This window comes from Bubalus bubalis, chromosome 1, assembly GCF_019923935.1.
Source record: "Bubalus bubalis isolate 160015118507 breed Murrah chromosome 1, NDDB_SH_1, whole genome shotgun sequence".
Classification (NCBI taxonomy): domain Eukaryota; kingdom Metazoa; phylum Chordata; class Mammalia; order Artiodactyla; family Bovidae; genus Bubalus; species Bubalus bubalis.
In genome coordinates, this window is record NC_059157.1 from 42,698,125 (window position 1) to 42,718,340 (window position 20,216).

A 20,216-nucleotide genomic window follows, 5' to 3' on the forward strand; every position below is an offset into this window, starting at 1 on the left:
AACATGACACTTCACTGCTTAAATCCTCCCAGGAGTTTTCCTGGCAATTAGGATGAAATTCATTAATTTGATTATTTTGCACTCACTTCTGCAAAAGGCAGGTATTATGGAGAGGCCCCCTAGGAACCTGAACCAGCTTGACCAAGTGGAGACATAGGTTCGATCCCTGGGTCAGGAAGACCTCCTGGAGAAAGAAATGGCAACCCACTCCAGTATTCCTGCCTGGAGAATCCCATGGACAGAGGAGCCTGGTGGGCTACAGTCCATGGGTCACAAAAAGCTGGACATGGCTTAGTGACTAAACCATCACCACCACCTGGGAACCTGCCCCAGCTCATGTTTGAGACTGATGCCTATTTAGGCATTAAGAGGCACACTATATGGATGATAGCTCATGTAAGACTAGTCTTAGACTCCCGTATCTTCCAGGCTAGATGCCCAAAGCTTTACACAAATTGACCCTTTTAATTCTACTGAGGAAGGCAGTTTTGTTATCCCATCATATAGATATGAACCAGGATGAAGTGGTTACGTTGACCAAACCCACAGACAAAGTAGCCGAGTCGTGGTTCGGTTCCGGGAGACCCTATTCCTAAACTCCATGTTGTTCTGCCTCTTGGAATTGATTTATCTCATGATTTTTAAGTCTCATAAAAACCAAGAGCATAAACAGAAGGAAAAGGTGCTACTTTAATCTAACATATAATTCATTCTAAAAAGTATTAAATAGCTGATGGTAAGGAGGGAGTAAAGTTATGTTTGAATATTGTAGCAGAACCAAGTGATTTCAAAGACAATGTATATTTATGCCTAAAATTTTCTGTGAAAATCAGGAATGAGAGGTCTTTGGCAGTTCAAAGGCACATGTTACATCAATTAAGAGAGCTGCTTTGTGCTCACATAAAGCATTATGTTACGGCACATAGAGTGGTTTCATTTATGAATGTATTTGATTTTTCTGTTTTAAATGCACATCTAGATGTGCAACTGCTTTAAAGTTGTAATGAAAAAATTAAATAACAAAACAGTTTCTTACATACAGATGAGGTCCCCAGCCTAAGAAAGTTCAGTTAAATGATTGTTAAATGGGAAAAAGCCAATTTGTATTTTAAAGCCTTTTTTGAAACTGACTGGTACTTGTTCAGTAGGACAGGAAGATAAATATATTTATAGTACAATGGGAAATCAACCTTAAATTTGCTAAGTACAGTCTCAAACTTTCAAGTATTTTTCCCTTTGTTTATTAGACTTCATTAAAATTCCTTGGTTTTCAAAGGCTGGAAAATCTATTTAATTTTTTGAGGGGAAGGTTTATTTTTTTCACATTTTTTAAATTGAAGAAATTGAGCAGAGTAAGCATAAAACTTTTCCTCTTAGTCAGAAAGTTTGGTTACTATTAAATTCTGAGATGTGCATTTCCCCAAGGCCAGTTCCTATGTTGGTAGGACACAGTTTGTATAAGTTTCTTTAGCATCTGAATAATATGTAGATCAGTACTGGAACCTCAAGAGATAAGAAGCACTTCAGCTTTGATAAGTAGTAACTGTAAATGGTAAATAAACTGAGTCCATGTTGCCCTTGGGTTTACTAGAATGAAGATTATAATAAATAACTGCATTTCAGTTCACATGCATCCCCCAGTTGTACAAATCTCAGGGCAGACGTTTGAGGTTCATTCTTTCCATTTTAATTATTTACTGAAGCTGGATTTGGACCATTGACGGCATAAATGATGCTCATGTCGTGATGAACTAGGTAGAGTGGCTGGGATGAATGTCCCAGGTCTGCTGGTCTGACAGTGATGAGCAAATGTGCTCCTCGCCCTCTGCTTTCAGGAGAAAAAGAAAACCACTAAGATTACCTGCCAACAGTAAACAAAATCCCAATGTGCAGGGGACTTTTCCCTCTTTCAGTTAAAGTTATCAGAGAGACAAGTTTTTCATTAATAATTTATTAAGGACCTGCTCCACCTTGGGCACCATGAGGATATTAAGTGATTAAATCCAAGGTATATACATTTAAGGAAAGAAGGAGTAAATTAAAGCCACACGAAACAGCTTTATATCATCTGTAAATAGCCCGATGGAGGAACAAAGACTGCACATAAATTATCTATTTGTACATATGTATGTCTGCACTCACTTGTCTGTAAAGGATTTATACACACAGTCATGTATAACACACATATATGTATGCATGTGGTGCTGTGCTGTGCTTAGTTGCTCAGTCATGTCTGACTTTGTGACCTCATGGATTGTTTCAGGCTCCTCTGTTCATGGGGATTCTCTAGGCAAGAATACTGAAGTGGATTGCCATTCCCTTCTAAAGGGGATCTTCCCAACCCAGGGATCGAACATGGGTCTCCTGCATTGCAGGCAGATTCTTTACTGTCTGAGCCAATGTTGAGATATTTATCCCTTTAGCCCCTCAAAACATGGCCTTATCATACTTGTGTTTCTTTATTAGTTATTTCTGTTTTCATGTAGAGTTCCAGTTATATCGTCATTTAACAATTGGATGAGCGTCATTTAATCATAGATTGTATTGCTAAACTGAGCGTCAGACCAGCTGTTCACCTGCGTTGTGGACTTTCTCTCTGTGCTGAGCACTTGCTGAGCACTCACCCGCATTCCATCTTCAAGTCTCTGTAACAAAAAGTCACCATTGTTATTGCCATCCTCGGGGGGCACGTGAGTGCCCACCCAGGGCTGCAGGGAACCCCAGCCAGAGTCAGGCCTGTGGCTTGGCCCTAGGCTGCCAGCCACGTGGTGCTGGACCACTGTGTCCTGTGTGTGCGGTGGCTATAGAGGGTCCTTCTTGCCTGCACTGGGCCTTGACAAGAGATATCAGTTAAGATGTTAGCAAAGCTGTGGGAGGAAGGCCAGGCCACCCCTGATCTGAATGCAAATTCATCATGGCAAGCTACAAATGCATTTCTAAAATTATGTATTAAAGCTCTGTGGGGAGGAGTGGTGAAACCTCTGTGTGCAAGCTGTGAGCCCTTAGCTCTCTCCCAAGACTGCGGTCAGCTGTGAAATGAAAGCCCAGATCAAAGGGGCATTTTTTTTTTTTAAATTGGAGGACAGTTGCTTTATAGTGGTGTGTTGCTCTCTGCCAAACACCAACACCATTCAGTCCTAATTATACTTCAACCCTCTCTCACCCCACCCCATGCCTCTAGGCCGTCACAGAGCACCGAGCTGGTCTCCCTGTGCTCTATGGCAGCCTGCCGCCAGGGAACTACTTTAAGCATGGTGGTGTCCATGTGTCAGTGCTGCTCTCTCAATTCATCCCTCCCTCTCCTTCCCCAGCTAGCTGTGTGCACCAGTCCATTCTCTGCGCAGCAACAGGCAAGACAGGCGGGTGGCCCAGGGGCGAGTGCCCCTTCCCAAGGCCCAGTCTCATCCTCGGGGCTCTGAGACCTGTTCTTGTGCCTAGTGTGGGCTCAGGAAACGGAGGGAAAGGAGGGGAGGGGGACGCCTTCCCACTCCTGGACAAGGTGTTGGTGGATTGCAAGTACCTCATTAGCCGGCATGAAGTGGCGAGCGGCTCACTGACTGTAGGGCCGGGTCCAGCCGCTCACCCTCCAGAGGCAGCATTCTGTGGGGCGGGTGTGGGCTCTTCCAAGCAGGGCAGGCCTCTGCCAGTCTGCGGAAGCTGCTTACTGGGGACCACCAGTGGGTGACAGGACCACCAGTGGACAGCCAGGGAAGTCCCTGAAAGTAGTACCTCTAATCCAAGTGTCTGTAAAAAGAACATGTAAGAGGGGTTTCACGGTGACCCAGCCTTTCTGACTTAGGAGTGTTTTCTAAACTAAATCCTCTCTGCTGCACATTGTGGGGAAAGACCGTCTTAAGGCTGCATCTCACTGTTGTGCAAACTTTTCACATTCTTTTAGGACTGTGATGCTTTGGGGGAAGTAAGCTGTTTAAAGGACTCAGATTCTGTCATTTCAGTTGTGTTCTCAGCCCTTTATTTTCAGGGCCATGTATGTTCTACTCTGTATAATGTTCCCATCTCTTTTATTTCATTTCAAAAGATTGAATATAGGTTCCTCTAGCTTTTTGCATTTTAGTTAGAATTGTGAACTATGAACAGCTCCCCATGGCTCCCTGATAAATATGAGAAAGTGAGGTTTGCACAGAGGTTGAAGAATGGGAAATGCAGGATTTGTGGGACCCAGGTCCTTTAAGGCCCCTGAGCACCGGCTGTGTTTGTTATTCCTCTCCACATTAACACTGCTCAAGGGCAGGTGTAGCTTTGGTTCACGTCTGCAAGTTTATAAATATTTCTAGAATGAATGAATGAATGGACCGTCCGCAGTGTGGTCTGATGCCACTTAATTTGCTCGCTCTCTTTCCCTCATTTGTTGTTCTTGTCAAACACCTGACCACTTCTCAGTGCAGGACAGTGGTCTCCTCTCAGACAGGAGCTGCATGGGGCCCCTCTTTCAGACCCCTCTGAAGACCATATATCATCAGTTCCAATGAAGACTCAATGACCTGAAGTGACTTGCAGTGAATTTAGTTTAGAAAACACTCCTAAGTCAGAAAGGCTGGGTCACCGTGAAACCCCTCTTACATGTTCTTTTTACAGACACTTGGATTAGAGGTACTACTTTCAGGGACTTCCCTGGCTGTCCAGTAGTTAAGACTCAGTGCTCTCACTGCTGGGGCCCCAGGTTTGATCCTTAGTCCAGGAGCTAATCTCCCACAGGCTGTATGAACATCACAGCCAAAAAAAAAAAAAAAAAAAAGAGAGAGAGAGAGAGATGGGAAAAAGAAAAGCATTCAATTTTCATCCTTTCCAAGGGTTGGTTTAAACTCATTTCGTGTAATTATAAAATTAGCTATGATATGTAATTTTTTAAATGGATTTTTTTTATGGAACCTGGATTATAGAATTGAAAACAAAAATCTAAACATTTGCCACTTAGGATCACTAAGTGGAAGAGGTTACTTCAATATTTTCTTGTTGAAATCAGATTTCATGGGTGGCATTTAGGCTGCAGAGTATTGGTTATTGGACACAGTTCTAGTTAGTGATGTAAATGTTCTCCTAACTTTTTTTTTTTAATTAAGTCCGACCACAGTAACAAAATGACAAAAAGCCCAGGGCAGGAAAAAAATGTGCGATCTCATGAAGGTTTTGGAAACTCTGCAAGAATATGCAGAAATCTGGCAATCCCAGATCACTGAGAACTTGAGAGTCCTGAGAGCCCAGGCTCAGGCAGGAACCTCGGAGGAGAAAGGACCAGCTCGTCTGTGGTCTGTGCCTCTTAAGAGCCAGTAACTTGGGTGAGCCTGTGAGCAACGCCTGACAAGCTCACTTCAAAACTCTATCTATCCACCTGCTCTTCTTCTAAATAACTCATAGCTAATCATGCAGTCATCTGACTAAGCCCTGAGGTTAAAGCGCTCATTTAAAAAGAATGATCGCCCTTAGGAATTCCAGGCTCTCAACCCAGCCTTTCTGGAAAGGCTTCCTCACAGGGCCATGTTGAAGTCAGATGGCATGAAATGCACTGACGTCAGAGTGGTACCCTGGGCATCCCCACTTCATACCCCTGACTTACCAAAGCCAAAGCAGTGTGCTCCTCTGCTTTTGAGTCAAAAGAACCAAGGCTAGCTCAGCCTGTCCCCAGCCAGCAAGTACAGACTGTGAGTGGAACCTTGAAAGCTCTGCTGGGTTGTGAACACAAGTAGTTATGTTGTTGTTGTTTAGTTGCTCAGTCATGTCCGACTCTTTGCAACCTCATGGACTGTAGCCTGCCAGGCTCCTCTGTCCATGGAATTCTCCAGGCAAGAATACTGGAGTGGGTTGCCATTTCCTCCAGGGGATCTTCCCAACCCAGGGATCAAACCTACATCTCCTGCTTGGCAGGTGGATTCTTTACCGCTGAGCCACCCCAGGAAGTCCCCACAAGTAGTTATGAGTCTGATTAAATCATTTTATTCCAGTGGCATCAGATCATAATTTTATAAATCTAATTAAATGTTCTTGAACTGAACTTGGTAGCAGAAAGCACTCGCGCACATTGACTGTGATGGGGAAAGTCTGTTACAGAGAAAAGACGCCTGCACCCCTGCATCTCGATTAGAATTTCACAGAAGATTTATGAGCAGGACCTGTAATTCATGAGAGGGGAGGCCGGAGGGCTTTATTCATGGTGGCACCCCTGCCACTGTCTGAATATCTGAAACAAAACAACTGTCAGCCTGCCTGGTTCGCCACTGGTGGGACGACTCTGTCATAAATCAGAACCACTCATGGTAAAATGAAAAGTCAGTCTCTCTTGAGCAAAATGTGAAATGTTTGGTGTTGTCTCTGCAACATTCACAAGATGGAAAAACTGCATCCTTTCTGTACAGAAACTTTATTGTCTGTGCCTTCAGTGGGTATGATTTGAGAAGAGTACTTCTAAATAGTAATTTAGGCATTTTAATACAAAACTGCATCAACCATGTCAACCCTTAATACAAGTGACCATGTGACTCGAGAGTGGCTATCAATACATCTGCTCTTGAATTTTTTTTGAAATAGAAGAAAATTATTCCGTATGAGTTGTGTGCTTTTTTTTTTTTTCAAGGTGATAGAAGATAATCTGTATTTCTGTTTTTAAAAAAGAAAGGAATATGAGGTGAACTGGCAGATGGAGCACTTTCTATCAATCCAGCTAAAGCTGCCTGTTATGGAAAATGCTTAATTTCACTAAATTTGACCTAGCAGTTGGCTCACTTACCATTGTCATAAGTGCTATTTGATTACATTGATGAAAATGAAGCACTTTCTTTTACTACAGTTCCAGATGGACCAGCATTTTAAAGCATTCTTTAACAGTTGTCATTACTTAGGTGATATTCACATGCTGATGTGCCCGCAGTCCTCACTGCTGTGGTTGGTGTCCCTTGTTTTAGTCACTTATAGAGTAAGTACCCTTGTCAACTGGTGGAGGGGACAACAGGCCCAGAGGTGCGCAAGTAGAAGTCCTGCCTGGGCTGGGGGACCCGAGCTCACTGGCTGGTCTGTAAAATACTGATAACAACAACCACACCACCGGTGTGCCCTGACCTCGTGTGCCTGTGAGGATCACTTAGTGTGAAATTACATATACCCTTAGACATGCAGTGTGAAAAAGGCGTCTATTTCTGGAAACACTGGGCGAGCACATCTGTAGAAGCAGCAGGACTCACATGGCCCGTGACTTCAGGCCGCTGGGGGGCTGGCCAGTGCCTGGGGAAACCCCCGTGGATGCTAGCCCGAGATGGTTCTATTAGGAAGAGCAAACTGCTTTCTCTGAGAATGTCAGCTCAGCCGCCCGCAAGCTGCTTTGCTGCCTTCTGACTGCACCTGGGCCCTGTCACCGTGGGTCTCAGGGAGATGCGCTTGGTCACTCGCTGGCCTCTGAGTGGCAGGGCCGCCCCAGGCACAGTGACAGCCCGCCTGGCAAAAGCCGTCTGCAGGCGCCCAGCCCCGCTCCCCCGCCCCTCTGCCAATGCCCATCTTCTTCCTGTTCCCATCTGCTCCCCGCGTCTCTGCCCTGGCTCCTGGCTCAGCTATACGGAGACTGTCAGTCCACACATTCCTCAAGCTTTGCCTTATTCCATGATGTCTGATGTCATGAAAGGAAAATATCCCTATCAGGTAAAGTACTCAGTTCTCTATACATTACTCATGCAGCTCCCTCCTGTGATGTGTGCCCATATTCCTCCTGTAGCCTGTGTTTCTGTCCTCTTTCCCTTTTTTTAACCCCTCAAAGTATTGATGCTGTGGGAAAGAATTTTAAAAAATAAGAACACAAAAGAAGACATCTAGTTTTTCTAAATAATCTCCTGTTAAATTATTAGGCATTGATTTATGTAATATTTTATATTTATGTCTTATATTTGTATAATCAACATTGATATTGTTCAGTTGCTCAGTCGTGTCTGACTCTCTGTGAACCCATGGACTCAAGTCTACCCTGTCCTTCACTATCTCCCAGAGTTTTCCCAAACTCATGCCCATCGAGTCAGTGATGCCATCCAACCATCTCATCCTCTGTCGTCCCCTTCTCCTCCTGCTCTCAATCTTTCCAGCATCAGGGTCTTTTCCAGTGAGTGGACTCTTCACATCAGATGACCAAAGTATTGGCGTTTCAGCTTCAGCATCAGTCCTTCAATGGTTATTCAGGGTTGATTTCCTTTAGATTGACTGGTTTGATCTCCTTGCTGTTCAAGGGACTCTCAAAGAGTCTTTCCAGCACCACAATTCAAAAGCATCAGTTCTTTGGCACTCAGCCTTCTTTATGGTCCAACTCTCACATCCATACATGACTAGTGAAAAAAACATAGCTTTGACTAGATGGACCTTTGTTGGCAAAGTGATATCTCTGCTTTTTAATACACTGTCTAGGTTTGTCATAGCTTTTCTTGCAAGGAGAAAGTGTCTTTTAATTTTGTGGCTGCAATCACTGTCAGCAATGATTTTGGAGCCCCCCAAAATAAAGTCTGTCACTGTTTCCATTTTTTCCCCATCTATTTGCCATGAAGTGATGGGACTGGATGCCATGATCTTACATAATTTGTATATGTGTATGTGTGTATATGTGTGTGTGTACATAGTTGTGTGATGTATGTGTACATATATTTTTGTGTCACAAGGCAGCACTTTCTTTCATTGGCACTTAGTTCAACTGTTTCAAATTTTTGTCTGAAAAAATATTTTATCAACTTTCACTTTTTTCCAGAATATATTCTTTTTTTGAAAGAAAATACTCTTTGTGATCATCAGGCCAATGCTGCTAAATCCTTTGACTCCTTGTGTAGTTTTTCTCTGGCCATCAGTAAAGTGTAGAAAACCTGGAAACTACAGAAAAGAGTGAAAAAGGACAAAAAAGGCACTGGCAGTCTCCCTGCCCACAGATGCTCCATCTACTCTCCTCATATCACCCTCTCACTTCCCTTTCACCACTGAGGTCTGAAGCCTGCATCCTAGGAGACCCTGGGGCTCTGCCCTCGTGTGTGTGTGTGTGTGTGTGTGTGTGTGTGTGTGTTCTCCAAACCAGAAGCGTCCGTTTTCAGCCTCCCTTCAGATCCAGCTGTGGAGCAGACCCCCCACACAAGGAGTGCCTCCTCCCAGCCCTCCTCATATGTCTCCACAAAGACAGACTGACTCACAGATGGCACGTTTCCACAGCACACCTGATTCCTGTTTGTACTACAGGGGCACAGGCTTTAAATGGGGTGGTGCTGGCCCGAGGAACAAACCGATGGCAGAGAATACAGACCTGGGGATGATGTTGGTTGGTCTTTTGACAAAGGGAACATGGCATCCTAATGAGGGAAGACACAGAGGTCTTTTCAATATGTGGCTCAATTGGACACTCAAGTGGGAAAGTTAGTCTGAACCTGCCCCACAACGTAGACACAACCAAGGCAGGATGACAACAGGCTAAATGGAAAAGGTGGAACATAAATCTGTGAAAAGACAACTTTCCCTCTCCACTAGCCCACCTGCATGAGCCTGGGTCAGGTGAAGAATTCACAAGCTCACACACACACACACACAAATAATAACAAAGAAAAAAGTAGATATATGTTAAGTTTTAGTACTTTTATTCTTCAAAACCTATGTTTAAGAGCCTAATAAAGGCAAACTTAGAAAGGGTAAAGATATTTGAAGGATGCATATTAAGGATTGATTAAGGAGTTCCATTGAGAAGAAGGCAGATTGTCAAATAGATACCACTTACCCCACACCAGGACATATAACTTTTCAAAATAAAAAGACCAGCTACCTGCATCAACAGAGATGCTAGGCCAGTGGAACTCTAAGGCGCTGCTGGTGAAGGTGGTAAGCTGACATAGTCTCCTTGGAAAAGCATTTGGCCGTGTGTCCTAAAGTTGAAAATATCTTAAGAGCCAGCAGTAGTTCCTCCCTAGAAAAATATCTACAGGCTGGCATAAGGATGTTCATCTAAAGACATGCTCAAAGCTACACTTTGTAAAAGCCAAGAATGCGAGACGACCCCAGTGGCTACCACTAAGGAATGGATACATTGGTCCATGGAGAATGTATAGAAATGCAAACAAGCCCTACAGCTGTATGGCTTAACATGAGTTAGTTTCAAAAGCATAATACTGAAGTCAGAAGTAAGAGACCACATGGGCTTTTAATGAAGAAGCAGAAGGACATTAATATTTCTATGAAATTGGGTTAAGTGCAGGCAGGTGGAGTCTTCCCCACAGTTCAGAGCTGACTGGTGGGTGGGGAAGGTGCCTGTGAGCAAGGAACGCAGTGACCGAGGGTGGGGGCTGGGGGTGAGCTCATGAGAACACTTCTCAGGTTTCTGACTTGGGGGCTTGGACTGCTCCTCAACATGCCTCCAGGAGAATGGGCAGGCGTGCCAGGCATGCAGAAGTTTCTGGTCTGGTTCCCCTACAAGGCCCCCAGGTCCGGTGCAGGGCTATGGCTCCCTTGCTTCTGGGCCAAGTGTATTGTCTATGACATCTTGGTTGGCAGGTCAGGGCAGGGGGATCCTTTCGTGGGGATGTTTGCCTTGTTTTGTAAGCAAAGACCCACATGTAGGGAAGCTTACCAAGAGGGGGTCCAGTAACCACAGTTTGCAGGGACCAGCCTTCTGCTATCATCTTGGTTAGCATAACTCAGATATCACCACCTGAAAAACATAGTAGTCTTCAGACTCAGACATTTCTGTACTCTCTTCCTTGAAGTGTCTTTGAAAATATCAAATAAAATCACATCTGCAGAAATTTCTGGAAAGCTCTACCCTTCCCCTCTCTTCCTTTAGTAAACAAAGGGCAAGATAGACTTTGGATAAATATTTATTCTGGTTATCACTTTTTTCTTTTTTACTCTCAGTTTCTACCCATATGCTTTATTGTCTCAGTTTCTTTGTGGGTTTTTTATTATTGTTGTTGTTTGTTTATTTGTTGCTTTTGCTGCTGCAACACTTTTTTTGGCATGTTACTTTTCAGAGGACACATACACTCACACAACCCTCATATACAGACACACTCTGTGTCACCGGCACTTGCTTTAAGTTGGACATTAATCTCAAAAAAAGAAAACTATGGAAGGACATACTGTTTACAATAAAAGAGCTTAGAGCCTAGCAGAAAGACAGAGAGGCAAGCAAGCAATTAAACCAGAATCAGATAATTACAAAGCAAAAGAGGTGATCATGTGGAATTTGGAAACCACTGCTGTGGATAATATTAGCGGAAGAAAGCTTCTGTTCCATTGTGTACGCCAACACTGAATCCTTCTTGGCAGAAATAGAGTTTATAAAAGATTGTTCAGTAATTAAAAACAATCAAGTTAATTCTAGAAGCACCGTCTTGGTGAAATGAAGTGGATTTGATTTGAAATGTGCAGTAGGATTGAAATTAAGTTATGGATTTGTAAAGTTAAAGACATTAAAGTCTTTAGAAATGGCAATCATGCCTGGAATTCTAAAGGTAATCTGGTTAGGAAAAAGAATTATTTGTATCACTAGGTAAAACACATGCATATGCACGTAAATTTTAGATAATTGTTTTATCTAAAAAATTACCTACGAGAACTAGATCTAAGGATTGCTTTTTTCTGAAGTAATTGTTTTGGTTGTGCTGGGTCTTTGTTCCTATGCCTGGGCCTTTCCAGTTGTGGCGAGCAGGGGCTACTGTTAGTTGCAATGTGGGCTTCTCACTGTGGTGGCTTCCGTTGCAGAGCACAGGCTCTCAGGCGTGCGGGCTGCAGTGGCTGTGGCCCTGGGCTCTAGAGCACAGGCTTCAGTAGTTGTGGCCCCCGGGCTTAGTTGCTCTGTGGCATGTGGGACCTTCCCGGACCAGGGATCCGCCAGGCAGATTCTCACCCACTGCACCACCAGGGAAGTCCAGAGGATTACTTTCAAATTAGAAAATCCCTTTCATATTGTAACCCTTGCTGATATGATTATTGTAATTATACCAAAAAGGCCTACTTTTTTCTGTCTATTTGCACGTAGTAATAGTAAAGTTATTAAAAAAAGATTAAATAGGATATTGGTAACATTTTGGATATGTCTGATTCAATTATAATGAACTTGTATAGAATTTATAAGTAAAAGATATTTATTAATAGCATTCTGGGGGAAAAAAAAAACTGTGGTATCTCTAGCTGCTTCTTACAGGCTCAATAAATTAATCAATCAGGTCAGCTTTGTCTGTGATGGTTACTAGCTGATGTAACTTCATATTTAGGGAAGTAGAGTTCTAGTTTCTAATGTTGTAAAATTAATTTTAAATATTATAGTACTCTTCAGAAAATGTACATACTTACACATACCAAATTTTACATATATTGTCAGCATATCCATAAATCCCTTGACTCTACCCCAGTAATACTGTGCTAGGACTACTGCTATTACCACTGTTATTACAGGTGTCTCTACTGCTTTTTTTAAGTCGCTATTGTAATTCTAGTTTGTTTCCTAAAGGCATGAATAGATTCTCTCCTTTAAAACTCATTAAACACTTTTCTTCACAGTATTAATGCATGTGCCTTGGATTTTGTGTGCTAATAAATCCAGTAATATGCAGAGTATATTACATGGGGAAGAAGGGAATGAGGACATCTGACTTTCTGAATTTGCTGGAAGCTGGTTTTTCAACTAGTCAGCTACTCTTTCAAGTTTCTCAGAGGCTGGGGACAAATTAGAAGTTAGAGGTTCTGTCCGTGCCTCCATTTACCTGATAATCACTTTCATAGAACCGCAAGACTGTGCAAGAGATTTATCCCTTCTCGTGTCATCTCATGCAGGATTTCCCAGTGCACTTACCATGAGGCTGTGGATTGCATTGGACATCCAAAATCACTTCTGTGTGGCTCTGTGGGTGGTAGGGAAAGCCTGGCATGCCAGGTGAGGGCATCTTTCCACATACCATGGCCCTCACCATGGAGAGCAGGCCTGGTCTGACACTTAAGAACAAAGTGACAACATGAAGTGTGTTTCTTTCCAGCGGTCACCTGCCCAGGCATCGAAGCCCAGCTCTCGGAACACGTCACCTGGAGGCTGGTGTCAGGGTCCCTGAATGAGTACGGAGCGCAGGTGGTGCTGAGCTGCAGCCCGGGGTACTACCTGGAGGGCCGGCGGCTGCTGCAGTGCCACGCCAACGGCACGTGGAGTGTAGGGGAGGAGAGGCCGAGGTGCAGAGGTGAGTGACAGGTGTGTCCCCGCCCCCCAGGCCCTCCTGCATCCCTGATGGCAACGGCATCTGCCTTTCAATGGTCTGTCATCTGTCATCCTCTGCATTAGTGGTGTAACCAAATGGCATTTCTTTTCATTACAATGAGGAATGTATATTTTTATCCAACATACTTAACTATATGACTGCTGCCTTACGTGTTCAATGTTAGCTTTTCTTTGTGAACAAACATATTTTACAAACATTGAAATATTATTATAGAATACTCAGATACCTTAAATCAGCTCAAAAACAAATCCAGGCCTACGTTTATAAAGATCAGTCTTACGCCATGTACTGACTATTCAAACCTTCTAATTAGGATCTTGGGAGCTCATGCATTTATGCTAAGGACAGTTCTCAAATAATAACTGTCTTGAAAAGAGAGATTATGATTCTCACAGGTACAAGATAAGCAGTTAAGCTTCTGAATGGATTCATAATAAATATGAATAAATAGAAAAATAAAACAATATTAGTATTGTTCAGAGCTCTATTTGATTCAAACATATTTAATATACAATCTGTAGTAGGATTGTTCACAGGAAATTATCATGCACAAAAACAAGCAGTTAGAGCAGTGTCAAATTTATAAAATACCCAGCTTAGCAAGAATAAAGCAGAATAAAAATGGGGAAAGGACAAAAGAAACAACAGTTGACTGTCTGTGACCGTCACTCTGCTTCAGTCTGTGAATCTGAATGGGACAGATGCTGATGACACGCCCACTGATGCTCTTCACCAGGATCACAGAGGCGGATCAGGAAGGGTCCAGACCTCCGGCAGCTCAGAGTGAGAGTGGACAGCACCCCCGCCTGAAGCTTATTTATTCATGGGTCCCCACCATTCTCCAGGGTGTCCTGGTCTGACTGGTTGCCCAGTCACTGAAGGTGCTGAAGTTCTCCACATTAGACACCTGAATTAGTGAGCACCCTCCTTCCCGCAACCTCCATCAGGAATCTCAGGCTGTGATTCCGAGACTCAGGCATTAAGCTCAGAAGGCGAGTGAAGGAGGAGTAGGGGCCTCTACCTTCTGCTATTTCAGACTTTCCTAGACAACATCCTCTGTCAGTTTCACACAGGACAGAGGGACTTGCACACAGGCGCTGGCTCACCTCTCGTGGGTGAGGAGTTCTCGTAGAGCTCCTGCAGATAACCAGTCTCATCAGTTTCCCATCCTCCCTGTTTGTCCTGTGACCCCAAGGTGGGGGCTGTGCTGGACAGGGGGCTGCCTTCTGCACCCCAGCCGTATATACTTAGGGCTCAGATTGCCATTCTGGGATGCTGTACACTTACAGGGAGAGCCTTCCATTTATTTATTTTTGATTTATTTTTAATTTAATTTTTTGACCCTTCTGCATGGCATGTGGATCCTAGTCCTGACCAGGGATTTAACCCAGACCCCCTGCAGTAGAAGCACAGAATCTTAATCACGGGACCGCCAGGGAGGTCCCTAGCCTTCTATTAATATTTAAAAGAGTGTTTACAAAAGTACTGATTCTTTTGCTCTTTTCATCTTTTTTATTTTTTAAATTATGGAAGTATGATAACATTTACAGGAGACTTGGAAAATACATAACAAGGTTACATATAGTTCTCCTATATATTACAGTTACTTTTAAGTAGATAAATTAAGGTTTTTAGTTGGAGTTTCAATATCAAACTCTTAAAAATTAATAGAATGAATATACAGAGAAGTAGAAGAATATAGTAGACCTGAAAAGCACTATGAACCAATTCAACATAATTAAGATTTATACAGTTTTCACACAACAGTAGGATACAAATTTTATTCAAGTTCTCATAGACTGTAAACTAGGAGACACTGGAATATAAGGGACATAAAACAAGGTGCAAAAATTTCACGGTCTAAAGGTATTGAAATCATTATAGGGTCTGTTCTCTTATCACTGTGGAATTGTGTTAGAAATGAATACCAAAAGATATTTGAAAATAGCTGTCACATTTTCAAGTACAATGTGACATTTACTAAGAGAGATCTTCAACTTAGCCATCAAAAGTCTCAATAAATTTAGACTAAAAAAAAAAAAAACACAGAAGGTGATTGCAGAGGAGAAAGCATTTAAATGAGAAATTAATATCAAAATTAGAAATTAATATCAATGTTACCTTTTTAAGTCCCATGTATTTGCAAATTAAATATCCACTTTTTAAAATTAATTTTTTATTGAAGGATAATTGCTTTACAGAATTTTGTTGTTTTCTGTCAGACCTCAACATGAATCAGCCATAGATATGCATATATCCCTCCCCTTTTGAACCTCCCTCCCATCTCCCTCCCTATCCCACCCCTCTAGGTTGATACAGAGCCCCTGTTTGAGTTTCCTGAGACATAAAGCAAATTGCCGTTGGCTATCTATTTTACATATGGCAATGTAAGTTTCCATGTTACTCTCTCCATACATCTCACCCTCTCCTCCCCTCTCTCCATGTCAATGAGTCTATTCTCTATGTCTGTTTCATGTCTGTTTCTCCATGGCTGCCCTGTAAATAAATTCTTCATTACCATTTTTCTAGATTTCATATAATGGATTTAGTGATGCCATCAAAATGTCCACTTTTAAATGATGAATGTACTTAGAAGCCGTAACAAGGAAAATTAGAAAATACTTGTAATAGAATAAAAATTGAAAGAGAATTTACCAGAATTTGTTGCATGCAGCTGAAGCTGCTCAGTGCGATCAAATGCAATGTGGAATCTTGAATAAGATATGAAAACAAATAATGGACACTAGAGTAAAATTTTGTGAACTTGGAACAAAATCTGTCCTTCAATTAATAATACTGTATCACATGTTAATTTCTTTCTTTTCTTTCCTTTTTTTAAATAGCATTGTATTTCTTTATAGTCTCAGAATTGGATTAGAAGTTTTAAGCCTTGTTTAAATCTTTTTTTTAATCACTAAAATAATAAATTTCTAGAATTTTAGTAGTAATACGAGATGCCAAAATACATGAAACTATATCAAAGTTTTGAATGAATATAGATTAGAAATCAAGCATTCTATTCATACTAAGTCAACCAAGTGGAATTAAATGTAATTTTTTTTTTTAGCTAGGCAATAATTCTTAAATTTTCTAAAATATATCTATTATACATACTATATATATATATGTACGTATCAGATCAGATCAGTCGCTCAGTCGTGTCCGACTCTTTGCGACCCCATGAATCGCAGCATGCCAGGCATTCCTGTCCCTCACCAACTCCCAGAGTTCACTCAGACTCACATCCATCGAGTCAGTGATGCCATCCAGCCATCTCATCCTCTGTCGTCCCCTTCTCCTCCTGCCCCCAATCCATCCCAGCATCAGAGTCTTTTCCAATGAGTCAACTCTTCGCATGAGGTGGCCAAAGTACTGGAGTTTCAGCTTTAGCATCATTCCTTCCAAAGAAATCCCAGGACTGATCTCCTTCAGAATGGACTGGTTGGATCTCCTTGCAGTCCAAGGGGCTCTCAAGAGTCTTCTCCAACAGCACAGTTCAAAAGCATCAATTCTTCGGCACTCAACCTTCTTCACAGTCCAACTCTCACATCCATACATGACCACAGGAAAAAACATAGCCTTGACTAGACTGACCATTGTTGGCAAAGTAATGTCTCTGCTTTTGAATATGTTATCTAGGTTAGTCATAACTTTCCTTCCAAGGAGTAAGTGTCTTTTAATTTCATGGCTGCAGTCACCATCTGTAGTGATTTTGGAGCCCAGAAAAATAAAGTCTGACACTGTTTCCACTGTTTCCCCATCTATTTCCCATGAAGTGATGGGACCAGATGCCATGATCTTCGTTTTTCTGAACGTTGAGCTTTAAGCCAACTTTTTCACTCTCCACTTTCACTTTCATCAAGAGGCTTTTGAGTTCCTCTTCACTTTCTGCCATAAGGGTGGTGTCATCTGCATATCTGAGGTTATTGATATTTCTCCCGGCAATCTTGAATCCAGTTTGTGTTTCTTCCAGTCCAGCGTTTCTCATGATGTACTCTGCATACAAGTTAAATAAACAGGGTGACAATATACAGCCTTGACGTACTCCTTTTCCTATTTGGAACCAGTCTGTTGTTCCATGTCCAGTTCTAACTGTTGCTTCCTGACCTGCATACAAATTTCTCAAGAGGCAGATCAGGTGGTCTGGTATTCCCATCTCTTGAAGAATTTTCCACAGTTTATTGTGATCCACACAGTCAAAGGCTTTGGCATAGTCAATAAAGCAGAAATAGATGTTTTTCTGGAACTCGCTTGCTTTTTCTATAATCCAGCGGATGTTGGCAATTTGATCTCTGGTTCCTCTGCCTTTTCTAAAACCAGCTTGAACATCAGGAAGTTCACGGTTCACATATTGCTGAAGCCTGGCTTGGAGAATTTTGAGCATAATTTTTCTAGCGTGTGAGATGAGTGCAATTGTAAGGAAGTTTGAGCATTCTTTGGCATTGCCTTTCTTTGGGATTGGAATGAAAACTGACCTTTTCCAGTCCTGTGGCCACTGCTGAGTTTTCCAAATTTGCTGGCATATTGAGCACAGCACTTTCACAACATCGTCTTTCAGGATTTGGAATAGCTCAACTGGAATTCCATCACCTCCACTAGCTTTGTTTGTAGTGATGCTTTCTAAGGCCCACTTGACTTCACATTCCAGGATGTCTGGCTCTAGGTCAGTGATCACACCATCGTGATTATCTGGGTCATGAAGATCTTTTTTGTACAGTTCTTCTGTGTATTCTTGCCATCTCTTCTTAATATCTTCTGCTTCTGTTAGGTCCTTACCATTTCTGTCCTTTATCGAGCTCATCTTTGCATGAAATGTTCCTTTGGTATCTCTGATTTTCTTGAAGAGATCCCTAGTCTTTCCCATTCTGTTGTTTTCCTCTATTTCTTTGCACTGATCGCTGAAGAAGGCTTTCTTATCTCTTCTTGCTATTCTTTGGAACTCTGCATTCAGATGTTTATATCTTTCCTTTTCTCCTTTGCTTTTCGCTTCTCTTCTTTTCACAGCTATTTGTAAGGCCTCCCCAGACAGCCATTTTGCTTTTTTGCATTTCTTTTCTATGGGAATGGTCTTGATCCCTGTCTCCTGTACAATATCACAAACCTCATTCCATAGTTCATCAGGCACTCTGTCTATCAGATCTAGGCTCTTATATCTATTTCTCACTTCCACTGTATAATCATAAGGGATTTGATTTAGGTCATACCTGAATGGTCTAGTGGTTTTCCCTACTTTCTTCAATTTCAGTCTGAATTTGGCAATACGGAGTTCATGGTCTGAGCCACAGTCAGCTCCTGGTCTTGTTTTTGCTGACTGTATAGAGCTTCTCCATCTTTGGCTGCAAATTATATAATCAATCTGATTTCGGTGTTGACCATCTGGTGATGTCCATGTATAGAGTCTTCTCTTGTGTTGTAGGAAGAGGGTGTTTGTTATGACCAGTGCATTTTCTGGGCAAAACTCTATTAGTCTTTGCCCTGCTTCATTCCGTATTCCAAGGCCAAATTTGCCTGTTACTCCAGGTGTTTCTTGACTTCCTACTTTTGCATTCCAGTCCCCTATAATGAAAAGGACATCTTTTTTGGGTGTTAGTTCTAAAAGGTCTTGTAGGTCTTCATAGAACCATTCAGCTTCAGCTTCTGCAGCGTTACTGGTTGGGGCATAGACTTGGATTACTGTGATATTGAATGGTTTGCCTTGGAAACGAACAGAGATCATTCTGTTGCTTTTGAGATTGCATCCAAGTACTGCATTTCAGACTCTTTTGTTGACCATGATGGCCACTCCATTTCTTCTGGGGGATTCCTGCCCGCAGTAGTAGATATAATGGTCATCTGAGTTAAATTCACCAATTCCAGTCCATTTCAGTTTGCTGATTCCTAGAATGTCGACATTCACTCTTGCCATCTCTTGTTTGACCACTTCCAATTTGCCTTGATTCATGGACCTGACATTCCAGGTTCCTATGCAATATTGCTCTTTACAGCATCGGACCTTGCTTCTATCACCAGTCACATCCACAGCTGAGTATTGTTTTTGCTTTGGCTCCATCCCTTCATTCTTTCTGGAGTTATTTCTCCACTGATCTCCAGTAGCATATTGGGCACCTACTGACCTGGGGAGTTTCTCTTTCAGTATCCTATTATTTTGCCTTTTCATACTGTTACAAAAGCTTTTCTACTACACTTGATAAAGGTTTGAGAAAGAACAACAACAAAAGAGATGGAGAAATTAAAGAATGTAAACTAAATGAAATGGTAGCACTGAATATTAAATAGAAAAAGTGAAACAAACTAGATAAAAGTAAGAGATCCTCATATAGTCCAGTTGTTTTTAAAACTGACTGCTCTTTAGAAACACATGTAGGGCTCCAGAAAAAAAACAATACCTGGGCATTTGTATTTTTCAGAAAATTCCAAGATAATTCTGATATACATCTGGATTTTAAAAACTGATTACAGATTTTTCTATTCAATGGTGGTCCTAATTATACAGAATTCTACTGACCAATCATAAGACAATGGTATTCAGTCAGTAATATTCACATACTCACAACAGTAAAAGATGAAAAACACACTGATTGTTAAACTGAACCATTGGCAGCCCAGTTCCACTCTCATTTGTGAAAAGAAGACAGAACTGGGCTTTGGCCATCCATGAATTGTATCTCTACCTCCCTCTTGCTGATTTCTCAGAAGTCTGTTTTCCCGACTCTCGATTGAGGTACTTTAATCCGCTGGGTCTCATGCTGATGCTGAGTCCGGTCCGTGGACAGCCACCACCAGGCCCCAGGCCTGAAGACATCTCCAGGCATGGGGGCCACAGACATTCTCTGTAGATGGCTGGGCATTCGCTGACTCACCGCGTTGTGAAGGAGTTGTTCTGTCTCACTTTGTCATTTGTCTCCTTTGAACGTCCTTGAGGGTGTGCGGCCTTTTCTGAAATCACTGGCTCCCACAGAATTCTTCGCTTGCCTTTTGGTTTGTGTCTTCATTAGTATC

General features: G+C 42.1%; 1 protein-coding gene across 3 annotated transcripts in view; it reads left to right on the top strand.

The window, feature by feature from the left end:
• CSMD1 (CUB and Sushi multiple domains 1) overlaps positions 1-20,216 on the top strand; it is a 2,066,326-nt gene that overhangs the window by 1,970,973 nt on the left and 75,137 nt on the right. For all 3 annotated transcript variants that reach the window (XM_025272930.3, XM_044938991.2, XM_044938996.2), the window contains one exon: positions 12,984-13,178. In XM_025272930.3, coding sequence (XP_025128715.3) covers positions 12,984-13,178 — 195 coding nt within the window. The remainder of the gene's footprint in view (positions 1-12,983; positions 13,179-20,216) is intronic.